The 22,576-nt window shown below is 36.7% G+C and overlaps 1 protein-coding gene across 1 annotated transcript in view; it reads left to right on the top strand.

Annotated features, from left to right (window-relative positions):
• Positions 1–2,638: 2,638 nt before the first annotated feature.
• Positions 2,639–22,576, top strand: part of LOC140341386 (cell adhesion molecule CEACAM16-like) — a 40,457-nt gene continuing 20,519 nt past the window's right edge. The window contains exons 1-6 of the mRNA XM_072427102.1: positions 2,639–2,878; positions 6,843–7,193; positions 11,668–11,922; positions 12,951–13,202; positions 18,015–18,147; positions 21,409–21,461. Coding sequence (XP_072283203.1) covers positions 2,833–2,878; positions 6,843–7,193; positions 11,668–11,922; positions 12,951–13,202; positions 18,015–18,147; positions 21,409–21,461 — 1,090 coding nt within the window. The 5' untranslated portion in view covers positions 2,639–2,832. The remainder of the gene's footprint in view (positions 2,879–6,842; positions 7,194–11,667; positions 11,923–12,950; positions 13,203–18,014; positions 18,148–21,408; positions 21,462–22,576) is intronic.

Below are 22,576 nucleotides of genomic sequence, written 5' to 3' on the forward strand. Positions count from 1 at the left end.
ATTTGAACGGCACAGAGTGATCAGAAGGGGAATTTGAACGGCACAGAGTGATCAAAAGGGGAATTTGAATGGCACAGAGTGATCAGAAGGGGAATCTGAATGGCACAGAGTGATCAGACGGGGACAATCAATGGCACAGAGTGATCAGAAGGGGAAGACGGTATGAATAGCACATGAGTGATCATGAGTGATTTTTAACAATAAATGTGTACTGTAGTCTTCTTCATGGAAAAATAAGACATCCCCCTGAAAATAAGACCTAGGGCATATTTTGGCATTTCAAAAAATATAAGACAGTGCCTTATATTTGGGGAAACAGGGTACAATAGTAAATGCTTTATGTTTGAATGAGTAAACTACTGAATCTCAGAAAATGACAAGAAAATAAATTCAGCCTATAATGTTTTTTATAAAATATACTATATATGCATTGCAAAAGAAGTGGTCTAGGAACAGGGCTTGAAAAAGTTTAAATCAAGACTGAAGGGGTTGCAGAAGTTTAAATCAAGATCCTTGTTCCAGAGAGCCTCTAGAGTAGTGGTCGCCAACCTTTTCAGACCCATGGACTACTAAATTTACCGGCTCTAGACTGCAAATGCACGGAGAGCCCGGTGTCACTCAAAGTGGAAGAAACTTCCCCCATAGTGATGTCATGAACCCGCCCACTCTCTCATCGCAGATCTGAGCCTGCGATAGGAGAGTGGGCGGGTTGTGTCCAGAGACAACCCACCCACTTCCCTGAGCCTGCGATCTGTACGGGGATATGGTCCGCGGCTCTGGCCGGTGCGCCCTCCTAGCGGGGTCCTTCTCCTGTGACCTCTCCTCTAGAGGTCCTGTCCATGAGCACTGACCAGCCACTCACTGTTATACGAAAAGCTGGTAGAGGATATTTGCTACCTTCCTGGCTTCCTTCTCCTGGTTCTTCTCTAGATTATGTCATATATCAGAGCCTGGCAAAGGAAAACAGTAGTGAAAGATCTCCACTGGCTCTGTTTAAAACATTAGGGTCGGCGAGGTAACACTGAGCAATATTGTATACAAAGTATTGTGGTCTGTGTACATAAAGTAATACATATAGGAGAGTCCAAATTAGTACAGAATATTATACATTGTAAACATGATAGAATATATGAAATATCACATAGTAAATCCAAATACATATGAAGAGGGGATTTCTTTGTAAGCAAATGTAGATATAGGCAAACACAATATATATATATATATATATATATATATATATATATATATATATAGAGGGAGAGAGAGAGAGAGAGAGAGAGAGAGAGAGAGAGAGATAGGGATATATACATAGGTTTACATGATATGTTAACATAAATATACTTATCATTGCAACATCACTCAGCTATATAATATTAGTTATTTTTACTTACATTAGGGGCTGAAGATGCTAATAAATAAAGTGATTGATTGAAATATTCATTAATTAGTTGTATTATTACTATTATTAATAATGATAATAAACAGGATTTATATATCGCCAACATATCACGCAGCACTGTACATTAAATAAGGATATGTGGTTAAATAATGAGGGTATTATATTAATATACTCAAAAAGTATAGTGTTAATAGATATACATATATGTATATGTAACGTACAGTTATGTATTGAGCATGAAGAAAGGGGTTGCAAACATCTAGTATCCTAGTTAGGAGGTTCAAGGTCCATTCATCCAATGTCCCTAAGGTAATATGGGTTCTCACTTTATGAGCCATTTTTCCCTATGGAAATCTATATATGGGGTGTATGTATATATGTAGGCAAAATTAGTATTTAATAATTAAGGAGGAGGATGGATTATATTAAGTGCTTAAATCATTTACCCAAGTGCTGTAGATAACATGATAAGTAAGGGAGGGAGGTATGCCAATCTAAGTAGAGAAATATATATAAATATATGTTCAGTACTAGTAGGTATATATGTAGCCTAATGTCACAAGGTTAAAGGGTATTTAATTACTGTAATACAAGTGCCAGGGCTTTCCTTCCTTGTAATAGTTGATATTAACTAGGGGTTGCAAATGACAGATTAATACAGTGACACAGGAGAAGCGGACCCTGCCCTAAAGAGCTTACAGTCTGGTGCAGAATTTTAAGGTTTCTGCTTCATTCCTTATAATATAAAAAAGTCAAATAAAAAAGTTCTTCAGGTAAATTAGTATTCTAACTCTATTTGGATTGGTTGAATATGCCTCTGTTCGGTTGGATGAGTTTACTGATAGAGGCAAATTTGACCACTACACAGCTAATTCGTTTGGCAGCCACTTGGCCACAGGTTGGGTGGAAATTGTCACTTGAATACCAATACAGTGTTAAATGGCATAGTCTGATTTTTAAACCCCCTGCAATATAACACTTAGCAGGATACCCCTGGTATATAGAAAAGTGTTTTTTTTTACAATCTGTATAAGCAAACATATAGGATTGATGTAAGCATTGAATATGTTAACACAAACCTCTACAAGAGAACAACTGTAAATGCAAACAATGTAAAGATTTTGACAGTGGAATTGCTTTAAATAGAAAGAAGCCTTGTGCAAAGTAACAGCTGACTATGAAGTATTGCAGGACTTCCCCTATTGCACCTCCCAGATATTGGTCTGCCCAGAGCACAGAGTCACATAGACACAGAAACCAACAGGAGAGAACAAGGGAGGAAACTGTAAAAAGATTCACCAATCTAATACATTCTGGACCTGGACATTTAGGAAATGTATGCAAACACTGGGGATCCCTGAAGTTGTGGAGGTGCCAGAATTAAAGTGAAAGAAAAGTTTTACTTTTACATCTGAGTTTGTAAACTGAAGAAAATGATCTCCAAGCAGAACCAGCTCAGCCTTTGTGTTATAGTATCAGGTAAGAGCAGGAATTGAAAAGGAAATTTAATTATCTTTTTTTTACATAACTAGTGAAAGTGTTTTTATAATAAATTTGCTAAATGGTTTAATCTGAGCAAAGGTGCCAAGTACAAGGATAAAAAACCACAATGCTGGTATAGTAAAAGATCAGATTCACAGCACACATATTTTATTAGTTGGAAATAAAAGAGGAACTATAGTAACTGCATGTAGTATGAAAACTATGGGTAAAAGAGATTCAAATGTGCCTCTGTTTGGTTTAAACTTGGAGCAGAGACTTTGAATACTCAAAGCTAAATCCAACATAGGTTGTGAGCTCCTTAGGTGTACGCAGTGAGCTGTGGTTCTAGATTGTAAGCTTCTCTGTACAGTGTCCTATCCTCCTCCAGAGTCACTGTCTGTATCTGTCTGCCATTTGCAACCCCTATTTAAGGTACAGTGCTGCGTAATATGTTGCCACTATATAACTCCTGTTTAAAAATAATAACTCTGAGCACCTTCAACAACCATCAGCCAATGGGAGTGTTCACTGCTCTTTACTTTGACAACAGGCTTGCAAGTATTGGGCTGTAAGCCTAGAAAGCATTCCCGTAAACCCTGTCTTGTGGATGCCTATTGTGTATATTGGACCAGCGGTGGCTACCGCTGTGCACATTGAAAATTTGGCTTAAACAGCATGTTTGTTCTGTTCTATTTCAGCCAAATATAAAGAATTCAGCCTGAATCTGAACATTATTCAATACCCAAAAAAACTTGGGTTTTGGCATTTGACAAGTTATTTTAGTTGGTTTTAATTGTTTAGTCCCTATTATAAAAGTTCCCAGTAAAGTTTTATCTATTTCAACTCCAACAAAATGTTTGGTTTTGTTTCAGATGGAAGATAAAAGTGCCCTTGTTTGGCAGACTTTCCCTCGCTTGTTATAAAGTTATTAGAGAACTCTCCAATGGGGCCACGGACAATAAACACATGGGGAAGGGTTATGTTTTTTAACAAAGTCTGTTCTTTTAAGTCTTGTTGATTTCTCAGTCCAGCATTTCCTTTCTGCATATCACATGGACTGGGAGTGAGGGAAATTTTTCACAGCTGTGTAATAGGTAAAAAAAAATTTCCTTTACCCAATCAAAAACAAAAAAAAATCAAATTATAAATGTGTCATGAAAAATATCAATTTCCTTTTCCCAGCCTGCCATTGCATCCCCAATAAATACTTCCAGTTACCGGGAAATGCTGGGATATGCTCTACCTCCATTACTGTATGTATGATTGGGCATATGCAAGGGAACAAACATGTTTTCTGAACTTCCAGGAAGTTCAAACTGGGATTGCTCTGGGATTTTGTAGTGGTTAAAGATTATACTGAGCTAATATAGAAGGTGGGAATACCCTACAAATGGTGCCTTCTATAAAGTGATCCTGTTATTTTGCTTAGTGTTGTCAAGGTACAATGTAAATTTAAATTTTAGCGGTCAATGTAAAATTGTATTTGAAGATCCTACAACAGAAGAATTATAATTATTATGACCTTTTGACTTCTCTTATCTAACCTTCAGCTTTGTAACCTCCATCAGTCTGTACATTAAAATAAAAAAAACACTATTAGATAAAGGAAGTTTAAGAACAATGAACCATTTCTATCAAAGTGATAAAATGATAGTTAAAAACAAAAAAAAACTGTATTAAAAAATGCAATGTTAAAACCATAAACAAAGAAACATTATTATTAGTTTTAATCAACAAACAAAAAACAAATCCATTATGTATTTGTGGTTGATAGAGCCTATTGTCCAAATAGCAGAAAATATTTGTATGAAAAAATGATTCCACAATATTCTGACAGTAGTAACGTGTTTTGTGAATGACACTGTGACGTTTACCAAGCACGGTAAATCACAACATTATATCACATATTGAATGGGATGGAACTGGTGGTTTCTGTGGGCAAAGCTGAGCTGTTAATGCGTAGCATCAGTTTTGGTTTCCAAGGAAAATGGGAAATCCCGGGTTCCTTTGGGAAGGAATGAACTCCCACGCACCTGCAAAGCAAATATATGACCCAAGCATCTCCATCAAGATGGCCAAGGATCATCTCTGGGAGGAAGGGGAGAAGGAAGATAGCAGAGCCTTATGATGGAACATGAACTAGGGAGTCACTTGTTTTATATTGCTTTATTTATAGCACTTTCATATAGTGTGTAATCTCTAGCTGAATCTAGTCTGAAGAAGTAGAGGTTCTGCGAAACCTATTACTGCGTGAGTCACTTTGGTTTTTGCCATTTTCCATAAGTACCCAAATCTGTACATTGTGGGTGCTTCTATCTGACTCTTCAGCCATATTGTTTGATGTTCTTGTTTATTTACAGTATAGTGAATCTGCCTGGTAAGTCATTGGGCCTGATTTATTAGAGCCCACCAAGGCTGGAGAGTACTCACTTTCACCAATGAAGTTGGAAGATCCAGCAAAACTAGAATGGTAGCAAATACCAAATGACTTTGAAGAAATCCATTCCAGGTTTGCTGGATCACCCAGATTCACTGATGAAAGTGTATCTTTTTGAGAAGAGAAGAGCTTTGATAAATCAGGTCCATTGTGTGTAAGCCATCTTCATGAATATTTTAATCAATATAACGCGCTGGTCCATGAACACATCACCGGGGTGACATTGTAAAGTTTTTGTACTTTAATGTTTATATATGCCTTTAAATGAGCCATAACTGTTTTTTTGGAAGGTGTATTTTCTTAAACACTCGAAAACGTACCCCAAAATGATTTGGTATAAACTAATCCATTGTAATGAATAGGAATTTTGAACTTTGAAAACAATCCATGTAGACTTTGTTTAGCGCCATACATATTAGAATTACCAATTTTTGCTCAGTTATATTTGCATTCACCAATTTCTCTTTAGTGTTAGATAATTAAAAATCCACATTGCTTATATTCAGCGAAACTGCTTCTTATTGGTTGGTTGCAGATTATAAGGAAATTGTACAATCAGATTGTAATGTATGGCTAGTAGTGGATTACTCATACACATGAATAATGAAAGTTGCCTTATCCACCTGGTATAGGCTAGAATGAGGAACAGACACACAATGCAGTAGAAGCCAATGATCAGAGACCTGGTGACTTATTGTTTCATCCTAAACTGCCTCCTTTTTTCCTACAAATGAAACTGACATCAGACATCTGCATTGCGGTGGATACAGTGTTTTCCTTAGACCTCTATAGGTTAGTCATGCCCAATGAACATTTTAAAGACAATAGGAGTCCATTTATCAATATATTCACCCAAGATTCACTGAATATTAAATGTATATACATTTTTCACGTTAAAATCAGAAAATATGTAAATCAATGTTTACTTATAATTTGTGCATTTTCAAAGAGGCAAAGAGAGACATTCAACAAATGTGAATCTATCTTATCACAGTGTTTTAACATACAGGTAATATTGTACCATTGCAACGTGAGGCTCTGTTTATAAAACAGGGAATCTGGCATTACCTTAAAAATTCCCTTGTGAGAAGCCTTTATTGCCATTGAAAAACATGGACCTGAAGATTCACGTTTTTTGTGGGAATGTCAGATTTCCTGTTATATAGAGCCTTTGATGAAAGATAAATTTTTTAGTGTAAAACAATGCCCCTAAAAGTACTGAATAATCCCAACTCAGGTAACATATGAGGATTTATTTATATGCATTACCTAAGATTGTTTCAACATTTACACATTATTCAAATACGGTTCAATATGTGAATAACATTTTACTTGTCATGCATATATTTTTCTAATTGAATAAAATGTGTGAAATATAACAGTAGATTTTGTCATTTTGGAGAGATTTGCCTTCCTGTTGTTTAACAGGGACTGTAGTTATTAATGTTATTTGTGATTTTATTGTAAATCTTTCTAAATGTAAATATGATTATTTATCTTGTTTATTTTTACTTTCTCTTGCAGTTCTCCTCAGCATGTGGATGGATGTGGCCAGTGGAACGATGAGTATTCAGCCGATCCCTCAGAATCCAATTATCGGGGGATCTGTCACTCTGAGTGTTATTGGGATTACTGGGAGGATTCAGACATTCTCTTGGTTTAAAGGATCAACAAACAGTAATAATCAATTCCTTGCATATTTCCCTGGCCAGAATCCCCCACTTACTACAGGACCTCTGTACCACGACAGACTGGAAGCTTTCCCCAATGGATCGCTACGAATCTCCAACCTTATCAGATCAGATGAGGGAAATTATATAGTGAAGATACAAGCAGATAAATCAAGTGATATCCCTGTAGACCTGAAAATCTATGGTAAGTATTCCATCACAAATTGTCAGATATGTTTTCCATGAATTCATGTATCTTCCACTCTATAAACCACACTAATGCAGACAAATCAGGAATTTATTCTAATTAGCATTAGACTTCATTTACTAAAGGCAAGCATAAACTGTCAGCGAATATTATTCCTTAACATATAAACCTCCCTATTGCTGGTCCTGGGGATTTACTCATTTGGAATGTCAATTTTTTACAGAAAATGATGATGATTACTTAATAAAATAAAAATAATAATACCAGGCCACTCACATACATAAAATAAAGATTTGGTGAAGTTTAGTGATGCCCATGATATGAACAATCTGCTCTGCCAGCAATTACTCCAAATTCATTACGCCAGCAAATACTCCAAATTCACTACGTTTTGTAGAATTTTGAAATGTAAATGGGTATCATAGCACATTGTACACTATATTTACATTTTTAATGATACATATTTAAAAAGGGTGTCCTTCCAATGCTTTAGTATTGTGCTTTCCTCCTGTCCCCATTTTTTATAACTGCCTTTTTTAGTATGTGTTTATGGTTCAGACATGCTGTGAGATTCACACTTTCGTAATAAAACCACTTGCAATATTATTTCATGTATGTACTGGGCTTTTATATAACTGCATCTCCAGATTGAAATCAGACCATCAAGGCATTTTGATATTTGCATACCACCTCCAAAAAAACTGTTTAGTGTTTGCACCAGGGCGGAGGGCACTTGATAGTAATATTAAAGCATGGAGCTTTGTTCTGCACTCTGTTGTCCCCCCCTACCAGCCACAATCTGCCTTCATTGAGACACAGAGACACAGTGATGACAGCATTAAGTCTAAAATATAGTGTGCAATAGAAAAAACAAAAATTAAAAAAAAAAAATGTCATTAGAATGTTGAGGGGGGGCAGGGATCTCAGGGAAGGCAAACTTTAAGAAACCAGGTAAGGAAGGTACCAGAGTAGACACAATGTAAGCATTTGCACCTTTGACTTCATCTGATTCAGTGGGCCCTATCTGCTAAGCAGTAGAAATGTGTGCTGTTGATTTCATCAGCCTGCAAACCAGTCCAAACAGCTAAAATGTATTCTGAAGTTCATGTAGATGTGCACATAGCATACATACAGATAAATATTTAGCAAATGGGGTTTGTTAAGCTGCACTGCTCCCTGATCGGCAAACCTATACATTTCTATCCTGATTCTGAGTCTATCTATCTGTGGACAATTGGGTTTAAATTTGCAGCTACTTCTTATTTTATATTTGCTTCTCAAAATACTAAATTGAATCATTTAGAGGCTTGATGGAAGATTTTGTACAATTTTGTAAAAGCTTTTCTCATATACATTGTAAATATCCACCTAAATGGTGGGACAAATGTGGAAGAAGGAGGGACAGCCTGTCCAAATCCAGAACCGGAGGTATGCTACTTGCTAATATAAAGATAAAATGCCATACCTACCCTGATTTATTTTTTGTGGACTTTTTAGATCTGTTCTGTGGATTGCTATGGATTTGCCTTTATATCATAGCCCATAACATTGGTGTTGGTTGCATTGGAGATGATTTACTAAAAGGGATTAGATGATTTATCACCTGGACAGGAAAAAAATCACCTATTTTAATAAAAGTCGTAGTAATTCACTACTCAATGAAGAGACCCAAGCACGTGCAATGAAATAAAAAACATTGATGGAGAGTTAAAGTGAGCAAACCTTTTAATGTACTGAGATAGGTGAAATATCCCTTGCTAGGTGAAAATTGGCTATGCTGTGTGAATAGACAACATTCATTTAGTAAATCAGCCCCATTACAGTTTTCTTACTTTTTTTTATTGAAAGTGGAATCTGAACATGTGCAATTCTTTGTACAACGTACCTAAATACATATTATTTTCCAGACAATCAGGGATCGTATACCTTGAAGATTTGCTTCTGTGGTTGACAATATTAGGAGCCAAATGTAAGAGATGCTAATAGCTGCATTTGTCTGTGGAATTATCATTGCAGCTATAAATCTTTGTGTTATAATGGTTATACGGGCCAATTGTTGGGTGAACTCCTTGAGTTAAATGTATACCCTAGGCAGTTGTTTGCTCCATTCTCTAAAAAGTCATGCTGGATGGAGGTAGGACTTGGCAATGGTACATAGGTCTGTGCAATACTTTTTGTTCTATCAAATGTTAGTTGTCTATCTTTTTCCTATCAAATGTAATGTCAGTGGAATTTCTTGTTAATAAATACCAATATTATTTAATTATGTAACACCAGATTTTGTGGTGTCTTCTCTTTGCTGGGACATTTAAACAAATTGTGTATAGAATGTTTATTGATGTAAGATGTTCTACACATTAAATTGATGAGGATCTTTTTCTTCCATCTGTTGGTCTTGTTGATATTTTTTTTTGGAATCAACATGTAACCATGATAAAAAGTTCTTCTGATAAAGCTGGTTGGCAAAACCTGTTAAGGTCAAGAAAACAGATAATTGATGTTAATGGAGAGACAGCATGATGTGTAAGAATTGGGGAATAGTATAATGTGCTTTGTTCAATATTTATTGTTTATAAATTAAATAAATGGTGAACTTTCATAAATATCAACTCAAATGTATTTAGGTCCCAATAAAATCACATTTAGAGTATTGAACTAAGGATTTGGTGATTTAATCAGGGATATGGTACCAGAATTGCATTTCCCAATTAACTAGTGGGACTTGGAATGAGCAAAACTGCTAAATTTTGCTGTGTTGAAATTTTATTTGAAAGCAACATATTTCCACCAAAATACAAAAATCTCTGCGGAATACATTGGCGTTGATGAGCAAAGTGGAAAACTTTTTTTTAAGGCTAACAGGCAAACTACTGTTAAAAGAAAGCATTGGAAGCCAAGCATCGGCACTGAGTATATGTCAAACGCCATTGCCATTTAGGATGTGTACCATGTCCTACAATTTTTCAAAAAAATATTATTAATTCTCAGTAGAACAGAAGAATAACATGTTTTGGGAATACCTTGAAACTATACATGGTACAGGTAGCCCCTGTGTTAAGGACATCTGACATATGGACGACTCCTAGATACGAACGTGTTTCCCTGTTTTCTTCTGTGCATGACAGAGGTTTGATGTGCCTTGGCTAAAACAGCCCATTTATTTTTAACCCCTATATATTTTTTAATATAAAAATACACATTACTTTTTTATTTTAACACATCGCATGTGCACTGTGGTAGGCTGCAGTTTAGGTGCTTTGCCCAGAATTGTATGTTAGTAGAACAGCAAAGCAACAATGTACATTGCAATAACATAGTGTAGAGCATGTACTTCATAATAATGCAACGTCAATTTTTGAATACTAAGCTATTGTGTGGCCCTCTGAGCATGTGTGTGGCTGCATTTGAGTTCCTTTATAATTACTATTACTATGCTGACCATCTCAATTCTAAGACAAAGAATAGCTAATTATGGGACTAGATGAGGGGGCATTCTTCTTCAGACTGAAACCAAGAGAAGTTTTAGATTTGAAATTTCTCCAAATATGTTGATGGCTTAGAGACAACTTCCAATTCACTATTTTTGCTTAATAAAATAATCATGTAATAATAAAGTTAACTGACCACCAACCACCAATTTAGACCAAATAGGTCATATTCAGTCAGCATCACATACTACAAATGTAAAAGGTGCTATTGTTAAAAGACATAAAAAAGGTGGTGGGTCTGATTTGTAAATTAGTGTGGATTCTGAAAAATGTATCAATGTTTAGATTTCAACCCTAATTAAGTGGGCTAAACCCACTTTGTGAATGCCACTGGAAAAGTATCAGTTCTTTCCTCTGTGAACCAATGTTCCAGATTGCTTTGAATAATTACTTTATGAATGCTGTTGAAAGAGTTTTGGAGTTGTTTTTTTTTAGGCCCACAAATACATTTAATAATCGTATATCTAGGAAGCCTTCATCAAAGATATACAGTATCAGTGCTCAATCCAGAAATTTGTTTAAGCCGGGTGGGAAGAAATTTTAGGTGGGTGCCAGCCCCTGTATTGTGAACAAACTCTTTGGTAACCACCCAAAAACAGCCGGATGGGTGCTGAAAAGTGCCAGGTGGTGCGCCCAGCTAAAAGTGCCTGGGAGAACCCTGAGTATACTTGGATGTGGCCTCACTATCCCTTTTGAACAAACTAATGGGAGTATACCAGCTGCCTGTTACAACTGTGGCAAAAAGAGAACCTCATGGGTGGACCTTTTCCTTTATGGGAAGAATTTGTGGATTTCAATAGACATGCTGAGCTGAACATTGAACAATTGTTTACGCATAGATGTGAATTAATGGTTATTCCAAGCAGTGCACGGAGGAAACATATAATTTGTGATTTTGGTTTCTGAAAATCTGTTTATTTAAATTCTAACCGGTGTGAGTTTTGGGTTCTCTGTTTATTGACTCTATCTTTCTACATCTACAGAACTGGTTGTTAAACCTAACATCACAGCTTCTACCTCACTTCCTAAGGAAAATGATACAGTAACCCTCACCTGTACCTCTACTAATGCGGAGAGGATAGAATGGAGCAGGGTACCCATTGGTGCCACCCGGTCTCCAGATAATAAGACTGTCACCTTTTCCAGGATTAACCGTTCGGACTCAGGAGATTATAGTTGTACGGCTATTAACCCTGTTGATAAGAAGAACAGTGATCTCATCAAAATAACAGTAGCGTGTAAGTCTATATTTCTCTACTTTATATTAGTCTACACCGAATAAATAAATGCAAAATATTTACAAAGTAACATATGGAGTGTGTCACTTCTAAACATTGTTGGCTACCTTAGGCAAAACTTAGATGGGCTGTGAGGTTGCCATGTAGTTAGCACTTCCTTACATTCGGTAATATGCCCCCGTGTATGCCTACAGGAAATAATTAGGGTAGTAGTGAACAGTTTAGAACTACCTTCTACAGCTGTCAAATGTGGAAATGCTGGTTTACTAGAAACCAGTGCAGTAGTTTGAGTGGCCAAGTGGCAGGCAAGGGCCAACCACTGGTAGCCACCTGGGTATGACTTTTTCTACAGCCCATTTGAACTTAGCCTACCTTAGGGCAAGAGCTTACCTCCAGAATGAATAAGAGTTATGAATTAGTTAGGGAGTTTGGAATTATTTGTAAGAAATAAAATGTTAGGAATTAAACTACCACAGGCAGCCTTTGCCCTGCACATTTTGCTACAGCAATTTATTTTAACAAATGTCAACTCTTCCATTTATTAGTTGAAGATAATTTATGTTAGGCACAGGGTCCAGCTAGCTATATAAGCAGCTGATTAAAGCCTGTGCTGCACCAAGAAAACCCATTTCGGGAGCATAAGGGAAATTGTGCCAAAGGGACTTTGGTTATCCTTGCCCGAAAAGAAAGTATGCATTTTTTATAATTGCAGCTCCATAAGGCATCAGCAGACCTAAATCTTCAGCTTCAGATCCTCTTTTAAGTACATCTGTTAATAGGGAGCTATGTAAGCTAACATTGCCTATGGTATTCCAGGTAATTGTTTTTCAACCATATGCATCACCAACTAAGTTTAACGATAAGGTATTCCAAATTTATTTCTATTGCTTCATTAAAATTAGAAAGTGTTTAAAGTGTTTCTTTAAGTCGAAAAATTGGTCTAGAGATAGTGTTTGCTAGTGTTTTTCGTCAACATTTTTCCTTCTTCAGTCCTGATATTCTGACATCAGAATGTTTTGTTATTTCAGATGGCCCAGAAAATGTGAAAATAAAAGCACTGTCACTTACAGATTCTTTAATTTCATTAGAATGTTCTGCTGATTCTGTCCCAGAAGCTTCATTCCATTGGACACTAAATGGGACAGATTTCAATATCAAGCAGAATTTAATCCAAGTAGATCGAAAGAAGGCTGGGAATGAAGGGATTTACACATGTGTGGCCAAAAACTCAGTAACCCAGTTTACTGCTACTGAATTTATATATGTGAATTCAACTTTCGGTAAGTGCATTACCATGTCCTCCAAATGACTATGGTATTGGGCAACATTGTTGTGATTATGTGCAAGAAGAAGTTTGTTAAAGTTGTCTAAGGATAGAAAATGGTTGTACTAAGACAATCAAACAAAACATGTTCAAAGGCGGTGTTTACTGCAAAGAAATATTGGAGCTCATCTATAGCCAACATTTTTATGTAATTGAGTGTGGAGGGTTAGAACCTCTTACTGAAAGCTACCCACTGATGTTTTCCTACATGGTAGATTTACAGCATGGCGTTGGGGCCAAAAGTAAGGGAAAATCCAAATTTTGAGTTATCACTAGAGAAGTAAAATCAAGTAAATCAAACACTGAAGTTTACTGCAGTGATGAATAAGTGGGGATCTCTCCTAATTTGATAAACTCTCACTTCTTGTGTGTCAGCAAAAAAAAAAGGGTGGCCTTTCCCTTTTGTCTATCAAATAAAAATACTTTGGCTTTACATATATTTTACTATTTTTTGCCGTCTTCGTTACATCCTGTCCTGGGGATACAACAGGAACTAAGAGGGAATCATGAAGGGAATTATTATTTAAGAATGTTGTCAATGCAACTAATGTTACTATTGGAAAACTTAGCCCGATTTCTATTTCTGGTGACAGCTATGAAATTTTGGATAGCCCATAATTTATTATCCCTGTGGCAGTCTATGGTAGTAGTCACCAGTACATGTGGAGCAATTTACGGGATGGGGGTATAGGCCGCCATGAAAATATGACAAGGTTTGAAACTATTCCTTATACTAGCCAAAAAAAAAAAAAAAATATATATATATATATATATATATATATATATATATATATATACACTGTTGGTATTAGATGTCATTGAGGCAATATTTATGCTATAGGTCAGTTTCTTAACTAGGGTTCCTCCAGGGATCAATGAGCATATTGTGCCTTTCAGGTCAGGCTAAGTGACACCAATGATCTTTTTGGTTATCTGTGACATTTTTACCACTTTTCAGCGATGTTATATGGATTCTTTCCACTTACCATGATGTTAATATACTGTAGGCTTTGAATATAGTAATTATAGCAGCAGTTTCCTACAACCTGAAAAGAATTTCAAGGGTTCTGCTGTATAAAAAAGGTTAAAAAATGCTACTCCAATGATTATGGTCATTATTACGGCAATGGGCTCACCTTGATGCAGCAGGTCAAAGTTCAAGCTTCATCTAATGGGTTAATTTATTTGAATGCTCCTAAGTATATAAAAAATCACCTTCAACCTATTCTAAATTCTTGGCAACCTAAGTTCTTAGACTTTGAGTTTGCATAATTCATGTGGGATCATCAATGGGTCAGTGATGGTCCACAAGGACCCATTCCTATATATCACTCCTCACACTTGTGGGCATTACAGCAATTTTATTGGTTGAGCTCTGGATCCTACATGATAATGTAATCAGTGTAACTAAACAATAGCTTGTTGGTTTTGTAACCTCATTTATTTATATTCAAAATTCTTCCAGAAAGCATATTAAAATTTTAGTTTTTACCATGTGGTTGTTTATACATATGATGGAATTATTCTTGCTAGTTTTCCCCATTTGAAATGAAAGTTTTGCAATCATGGGGTGTACAGTCCACAAGAACTTGTGATAGGTCTAGCCACAGATAGCTTTTTTTCTGTGGTCTGTATATCATGTGATAAAAATTTAGAGATTTTGCAAAAAACTTTACTTTCTACAAAATAAATTTTGTGCAGATACTGTTATGCTTTAACTTGACTTCATATTACCCTCTTCTAATCCAATCCTGACCAGTGCTCAAGATAGGAAAGGAAGGGGCAACATTAGGTCCAGTAAAGATATGCCACATGTAGGTTTGTAGACATGCTAGTGTAGGCAGAATGATGAGGCATTAGTCTGCTGCTTCTCCTTCATTATCCAATCCCAAGTTGGGGGCAGGACGGTGATCACGCAGTAGTGCCTAACCTCAGAAGACCGGTCAATATTCTCTTTACTGAGCAAGGTAATCTTTGTAATAACTAGGAAACATCCAAATCTTTTCTAGATAGATCAGCTTCTATAGCAATTCATAGATTTAGTATTCAGTAATATCTGCCCAGGCTAATTAGGTTGCAATTAATGTAACTCAACAGATAGAAGAGAACACAGTAAAATCTGTCATAACAACACCGGCACCATATACACATTCTGAAACCTTTGACAATTGTTCTCCAACCTATACAAGAAATTATCTGTATTTACAACTGTCATTTCCCTTGCCAAATACTTATCAGCACTCAGGAAATAGTACAACATGGAATCCTGGTAACTTCCCCACTCATGCCAAGCAACACATTTGCAGTATAACAAACTTTGAGCAGGAAAATGAACAATGACAGGAAATGGGAAATAACACACTTAACTTATTAACACATATATTAATTTACTAAAAGAGTCAATTATTTATGGAAAAACATCCCTTCTGCATATTAGAAGGTTATTATAAATCACAGGGGAATTCAAATATTTAAGGCTGATTGTATTTGTAACTCATATACTGAACTCCAAACTGAACGAAATTTTGCTTTACTGTTTGTTGTGCTCTGTTTTAAGACGATGAGATTAAAACGACATAAAATATCAAAAGCAGATTCTGATAGAAGGATAAGGGGGACTAATAGAGAGTAAAAACTTTAAAGTTTCTATGGTTCTATGGCTTTTTCTATTTCTGTGGCTAGGCTTTTCTTTCCACCATATGTTTCTTTCTCTGTGCACACTTCTACTTCCATATTTTTTATGATGTCTGTTTTTTTAGTATTGGGTCTGTAACATGTAAACATTGCGGAATCGTTAAGATTGACAAAAGATTTACATCTTCTTCTAAAGATACAACCTAAAACACAACTAAACTTGGTGGGTGTTGAGCTGCCATAATCAGCGGGTGTGCACTGTATATTTATTAATTATGGCACAGACTTACCTATGTGCAGCTAACCCGCAGCAATGACAGGTCTAGTACCTGTAATTACTACACCAGAAGCAGCCTTTATCTTCACATCTGGCAGGAAACTGGCAATTCTCTTCGGCATCAGATGGCTACTAATGACATGTCCTGTGGATAGGCAGGAGTTACATTGTCTCTGGCTGGTGGCTCTGTGCAGAAATGCTGAACACAAAGCCAAACTCTACAATACATGGCACATGCACAGTATAGAAGCAAAAGTCCACCAGGAGCCAGGGATTATTTTTTTTTAACAAAAGAGACACGAGCAATGTCATAAAATGAAAAACCATGGCTCCTGTTGGCTTTTTTTAACACTATACGGCGCATGTGCCAGTGTGGAGCTTGGCTCTGTGTGAGACAACGTAACTCCTGGTGACTTTGGTTTTGGTTTTTAGTTTTGGTCTGTTTTGACTTGTCATTTTTAAAGAGAGTTTAAATGTATTTGTGTATTTATTTTTATTGCAAGATTAATTTTTATGGTGTGGATGTAATTTAGTTTTTAATTTATTGTGGATATTGGTACTAATGCATTTTTGTGTTTTTTACCCTGGGAGAATTGAAATCATGATCACCCCCTTAAAAAACGCTTAACGTGTAGAAGCCCCCTAACAAATCCTTTTTTAGGGGCATACCCAATATTTATGGCAAGCTATGGGGCTTGGTCTGGTACAGGAAATGAGGAGGCGGGCATGTTTCCTATGTCACCATTTTCCTAGCCATCCAGATTTGATGCTTTGTTAACAGTCTGGTTCCCATTGGCTTAAGGTTGTCAGGGGTGAATACAATTATGATCAGTGTCTCACCTACCGTGAGACTAAACCCAAACCTTATGCCTTTTTAATGTAATTTTTCAATTTTGGGGATTTCACATTTTTTCTACTACAGCAGTACTTGCTCCCAATGGTTTTCTTGACAGCAGTTTGCCTATTAGCTATAAAAATAACATTACCGCTCTGCCCATTAACCTCCGTGTATCCTACTGGAATTTTTGCCTAAATATGTAATTTGCACAGAAATTAAACCAAAGTGGTATTCTACAGTTCTGCTCATCTCTACACACTGATTGGTCCCTGTGTTAAGTTGTCTTCAGGCTAATGCATATGAAAATATATTTTGGACTCTATGTGTAGTCACATCTACTTTTCAACATATCGTATTTTATATTTGAAATTGTTCAACTGTTGTTCAACTACAACAGATTTTTTTTAGCTTCACAGAAACTCCCCAGACAGGAAGGTCAGATAGGACAATGACCTTTAGCCAGTTCTTTGTTACTCATCCAAGTTTGCCTTTAAAGAGTCCGTGCACCTAAAACGGATATTTTGGTTTTGATAGTGTGCTAATGTATAAAATCACCCGCTGACCATGAATTTCTGGGTGTTAAATGGGAAGACTTCCTTATCTTATTCCTGTTTTCTGTCCTTCAAGCCATATACTCTCACTGTCCTCCAATATTAAAAATCACTTCTACTAGTAGAGGTCTTGGTAGGTGAGAAGAGATAGAAACCTAGTTTCAAGGGCAAAAGAATGAGGGATTCGTGTGAAGCTAGTAGGCAGGTCATCCCACCAGCATTTTTAGAACACTGAAATTGATTGGAGTGACCCTTTAAAACGGCAAACAAGGTTTTTTTTTTATATCTGGAAAGTCAGCCGTTATGACCTTTGAAAAAACACGATAATGAGCCAGGACATGTCTAAAATGAGTCTTAAAGTCGGTGCTATAATTTGTTGTTCATAGCAAATAATATCTGCATTTAAAAAAAAAAATGCTTAACACAAAAATGAATGTGTTTCTAACCATAAAAATGATCTTTTATTAGAACCTCCAGCCGATCTTGAAAGTAGAACCAACCCTTCAACAATTATTGGAATTGTGACTGGAAGTGTGATATTACTGCTGGTTCTTGTTGCGGCATTAGTGTATCTTTTTGTTATACACAGACGGCGTAAAAAGTAAGTCTATTAGACAAAAAATGTTAACGTATTAGGTTGATGTTGTTAACATTCTAGATTAATTACATTACACGTTACTCTGTTTATCAGATCATGCTTTTTGAAATTCTGTTCTGACAAGTTTGGTATTTGCCAAAACAGAAACCACACCTGAAGGGTTCTACTAAGACCATTCAGTAGTTTTAGTGTATTTTGTAATGAAATAAGATGAATTCCTAAAGCCAAACTTAAAACGTCCATTCAAAATTCAAAATAAATAATATTATTAGTGAGATAAGTTTGGTGGCAAGCAGTGTGTAACAGGTACCCTGCAGCATCTGTAGACTTGACTCCAAGCGGCAGTGAGCCGTACTGAGCATCTCCCGCTAAGCAGGGTTCCATGCCATGGAGTTGGGAATAATGACAGCAGCATGGACACAAACACAGCTCTCGTGTACGAGGAGTAGAAATATTTCAAAGTGCAAGGTGGGTGGAGAGCAGTATGCATTCTAAGGTTTATCTCAATCAACACCTGTCTATCCCGCCTCCACGGACGATGGCACACTATTGGGCGCCCATATGCAAATGATAGGTGGCTCAATGATCCACATCCAGGGCTGTGGAACAAATGGAGAAGGAAGAGTTGGACAGCACACAGGGAGAGGGATCTCCTTAGCGCCCCCTTCATATGCCTTGCAAAAGAACTTCCCCCTTAGATTTCTTCAGCGCCCACCGGTGGACGGTACAGTCCCCACTTGGAACCTATGAGATAGACTCATGGTAGAGGCGTGGGTTATCCAGCAAATCTCAAACAATTTTGGTCCAGTATTGAAAACATCACAAATGATTTTTAGGAAATCCATTTCAAGCTTTCAGATAACCTAGGTTCACCATGATAGTTTATCTTCTCCAGACTTGGAGAGCTATAATCATTCAGGTCCAATGTGCATTAAAAGTTCTAGAAAGTTAGATAGAACCTAATTTCTTGGAAGGTGACCTGCAGTATCTTACCCTTTTCTCTTCAGCCTAATTGATTTGAGTGATTGATCGATCGATTGATTTTTAGCTTAAACCCTTTTAATTTATTGGTTTTCATTTTATTCAATCTGGGAAGGTGGCTCAGCATCACATATGGCGGTTTATTAGGGAGGTAAAGTTAAAGAATGTTAGAACTTGGATATTGGATATGATTTGATTGTGCATTGATTTTATACAAGATTCAACTATCATATTAGACAAAGTACTCAAGTCACATTCATGTGTTCAGCATTATGAAACAAAGATCTCAGATCTGAAGTTTTTCGCCATTTGGCTTCTTCAGAGGATATCAAGACATAGAAAAGAATCAATGCACAATCAAATACATATTATTTTGTACTTCAAACCCCTGCTTTCCTGAACCTTATTAAGAGTTTAATCATTCTTCATCTATATGATCCTAAAAGCTGGCTCAGCAACAAGCCTCATCTTTGTTTTAAATAGGAACAGCAAACGTCTTTAGACTTGGTTTTTAGGGAGGTCAAAAAGCTTATACAGCAACACACTCTCTTCCAGATTGGCATTCATCAAATATTTTTACATTAGGGTTAAAAGCTCAAAAGGGGTACTAAGGTAGGATGTTAAGATATTTTCTGATTTTCCCTTCCACCAGCCATGATTAGCCTGCGTTTTGTAAAGAAGATATCTCTGGGTTCGAATCAAGGAATACAATGATGGGGTGGGAATACAAAATATAGGCAGATAAAACCTAAGCCTTAAAAGGAAAGCGTATACCTATCACGTAAGATCCCAGTTTCCTCCCTGACGAAAGAATTGTATATCCTATTGACTTTTTGCAAATTGTTATCACTCCAAAAGAGAAACTAGCAGATAAGTCCTCCAACAAGAATGATTCCATAGGGTATTGAATATTCTGCTCCTGGTTTACCTCCTTTCCTTCATGCATCTCCAGAACCTACTCTTTCTCCTTTAAACCATGTCAATTTACTTCTATTCTTTAGTCATTTTTTTCTCACATGAATTGAGTTTATTAGTAGAGCAGATGAGGAGGACCAGTCTCACTTGACCCATAAACGTATGACAAGCAACACCTGACCCATGAGAACTGGACAAATGCCACCTGACCCATATTAGGACTATTAATTGTGAGAAGGAGAAAAGTCTAAGCAACAGGAATATATTTTGAAAAGGTCCTGGAAGAGATGAAAGCAGGAAAAGGAGTTATGTCCTAAAAAGCAAACTATACTGTGCTTCTCTTTAATTTGACCCTTTGAATTACCTGACGGCCAAGCTAACAATGGTAATTCTCTAAAAAAATAAACCCAGCAGCATTTAGAAAAACATTTGTTGATTTCTCCCTCTAAAACCAAAGTCATTCAGGCAACAAGCTCATTCAAGATGTCCCCTAGTTTTCTTTAAAAAATGTGTAAAAAAAGGTAATTAAAAGGCGTTGAGGAGTATTTACAACCATCTAAGACCCAGGTTTCTGCTATGGGCTCAACTGTGGTCCCAACCGGGAACCATTTGGCCAAGTTAGGCATCAGAGGAATATGCTGTGGTTCCAAAAAGCAACAAATGTGTTACCCGCAGTGCAGTTTGCCACCCCGGGGTACACTTTCCTATACTATTGGGAGTGCCATTCATGTAGTTTTTTTCCACGTCTATTATAGGGGCCTTAAGTTAAACTTTTAATATGTAGCTTTGCATGCTTGCTTTTACGAATTTCACTAGATGCACTACAGGTAAATGTATAAACAACAATATAATATTTTTCTTTCCTGTATCAGCCCTCAGAACCTTTTTAGTTTGATCTACAGAAATTACAATATGAAAAATAAATGGATGCTATAATCAGCTTTTCTTGGTGGCACACTTTTCTTGCATGGAGTTTATATGTTCTCTCTTTGTTTTTTGAAGGTTTTCTAAGACTGGAGAAGATAGATTATCATGGGAGAACCTTGGTGATCCAGCAAACTGGGAGTTCTCCTGAAATCTTCTCCAGTCATGGAGAACTTTAATGAATCATGCCCTTTGAGTGTGCATCAGGTTCTTTTCACACCCTAAAACATATGGACTGGTCATAGACTAAATATGTACATAGTAGGTGAAATCAAGTTAAACTCTGTTTACCTTACCTATGTGAATGTTTCTATGTGCTCTGTACACTGTTGTGTAATAAACTGAGCTACATAAACTTGGAAACACAAACAGTAAAAAATCACAATGTATGCTGTTGCATGGTCCTTTGTATGTACAAACTGAATATTGTTCTTCTATTTTCAGGCCTTTAGCCGACAAGACTTCAACAATTAAAAGTAATAGCTCTTCAAGAATGGGTAAGTGCTGTAAATCCGAGTTGTCCAACCTTTTTCTTCCAGTGGCCAGGTTGCATATATTCCAATACGTGATCCAGGTAATACCTGATAGGTCCAGGTAGTAGGAAAATAGTTGTTACCATGTGCTTTAGCAGGTTCTCCTGATAGAGGAAGAGTCATTTTTAACCTGTGTGAGTGTCTACTTGATGCCTGCACCACACACCCATGTCACAACATACATATACAAATACTAAAAAGTAAATAATTGAAGCAGGAACATTTTCCTGAGCAGCTCAATATACAATGTCAGCATCATTCAATGACAGAATAAAGCAGCTCAAGTGCACACAATCAGAAATTGTCATCCTAACCAAGACTTTTAACATGACCGAAGAAGATGTTCACAATGGAAGCACCAGAGAATAAGTGAGGTAAGGACATTGCAGTGAGGACTTCATAAAATCTCCTGGGAGGCCAAAAATTTGTTTGAATTCAACCCTGCTTTGAAATGTATGTAAAAAATAAAAACACCCAGCAGACTAATTAGTAAAACTAATTTACAGCTCACTACAGTATGCAGGGGTCAGCAGTTTGTACTATACATAGTTTAACCTCCCCAGCGGTAATATGGAGTGTGACTCGATGTGGATTCTAGTTGTAAAAAGCGGTAATCCCGAGTCACACTCGGGGTTACTTTAACCTAATAAAAAACACACTTACCTTGCTCCGTCGCTGTTCCCCGGCATCCTGCTGATCTCCGCAGGTCCTGTGTTGTGTGTGTGTTTTTTTTAAAGTTTATTTTTAAATTTATTAACAATTGGAATATTTTGGTGAGTTTTTCCTACGAATTATAGCCTACAATGGAAAATAAATTTCCATGCAAAAAAATTGTATCACTTTTTGTACGGAAATTTGGACAGAATCAGACTGCTAGGGGGGTTAAGGGTCAGAGGTGTGTAACATAGAGAGTGCTGGGTTTAGGAGTGTGTAACATAGAGGGTGCAGGGTTTAGGAGTGTGTAACATAAAGGGGGCAGGGTTTAGGAGTGTAAAACATAGAGGGTGCAGGGTTTAGGGATGTGTAACATAGAGGATGCAGGGTTTAGGAGTGTGTAACATAGAGAGTGCTGAGTTTAG

This window comes from Pyxicephalus adspersus, chromosome 11, assembly GCF_032062135.1.
Source record: "Pyxicephalus adspersus chromosome 11, UCB_Pads_2.0, whole genome shotgun sequence".
Taxonomy (NCBI): domain Eukaryota; kingdom Metazoa; phylum Chordata; class Amphibia; order Anura; family Pyxicephalidae; genus Pyxicephalus; species Pyxicephalus adspersus.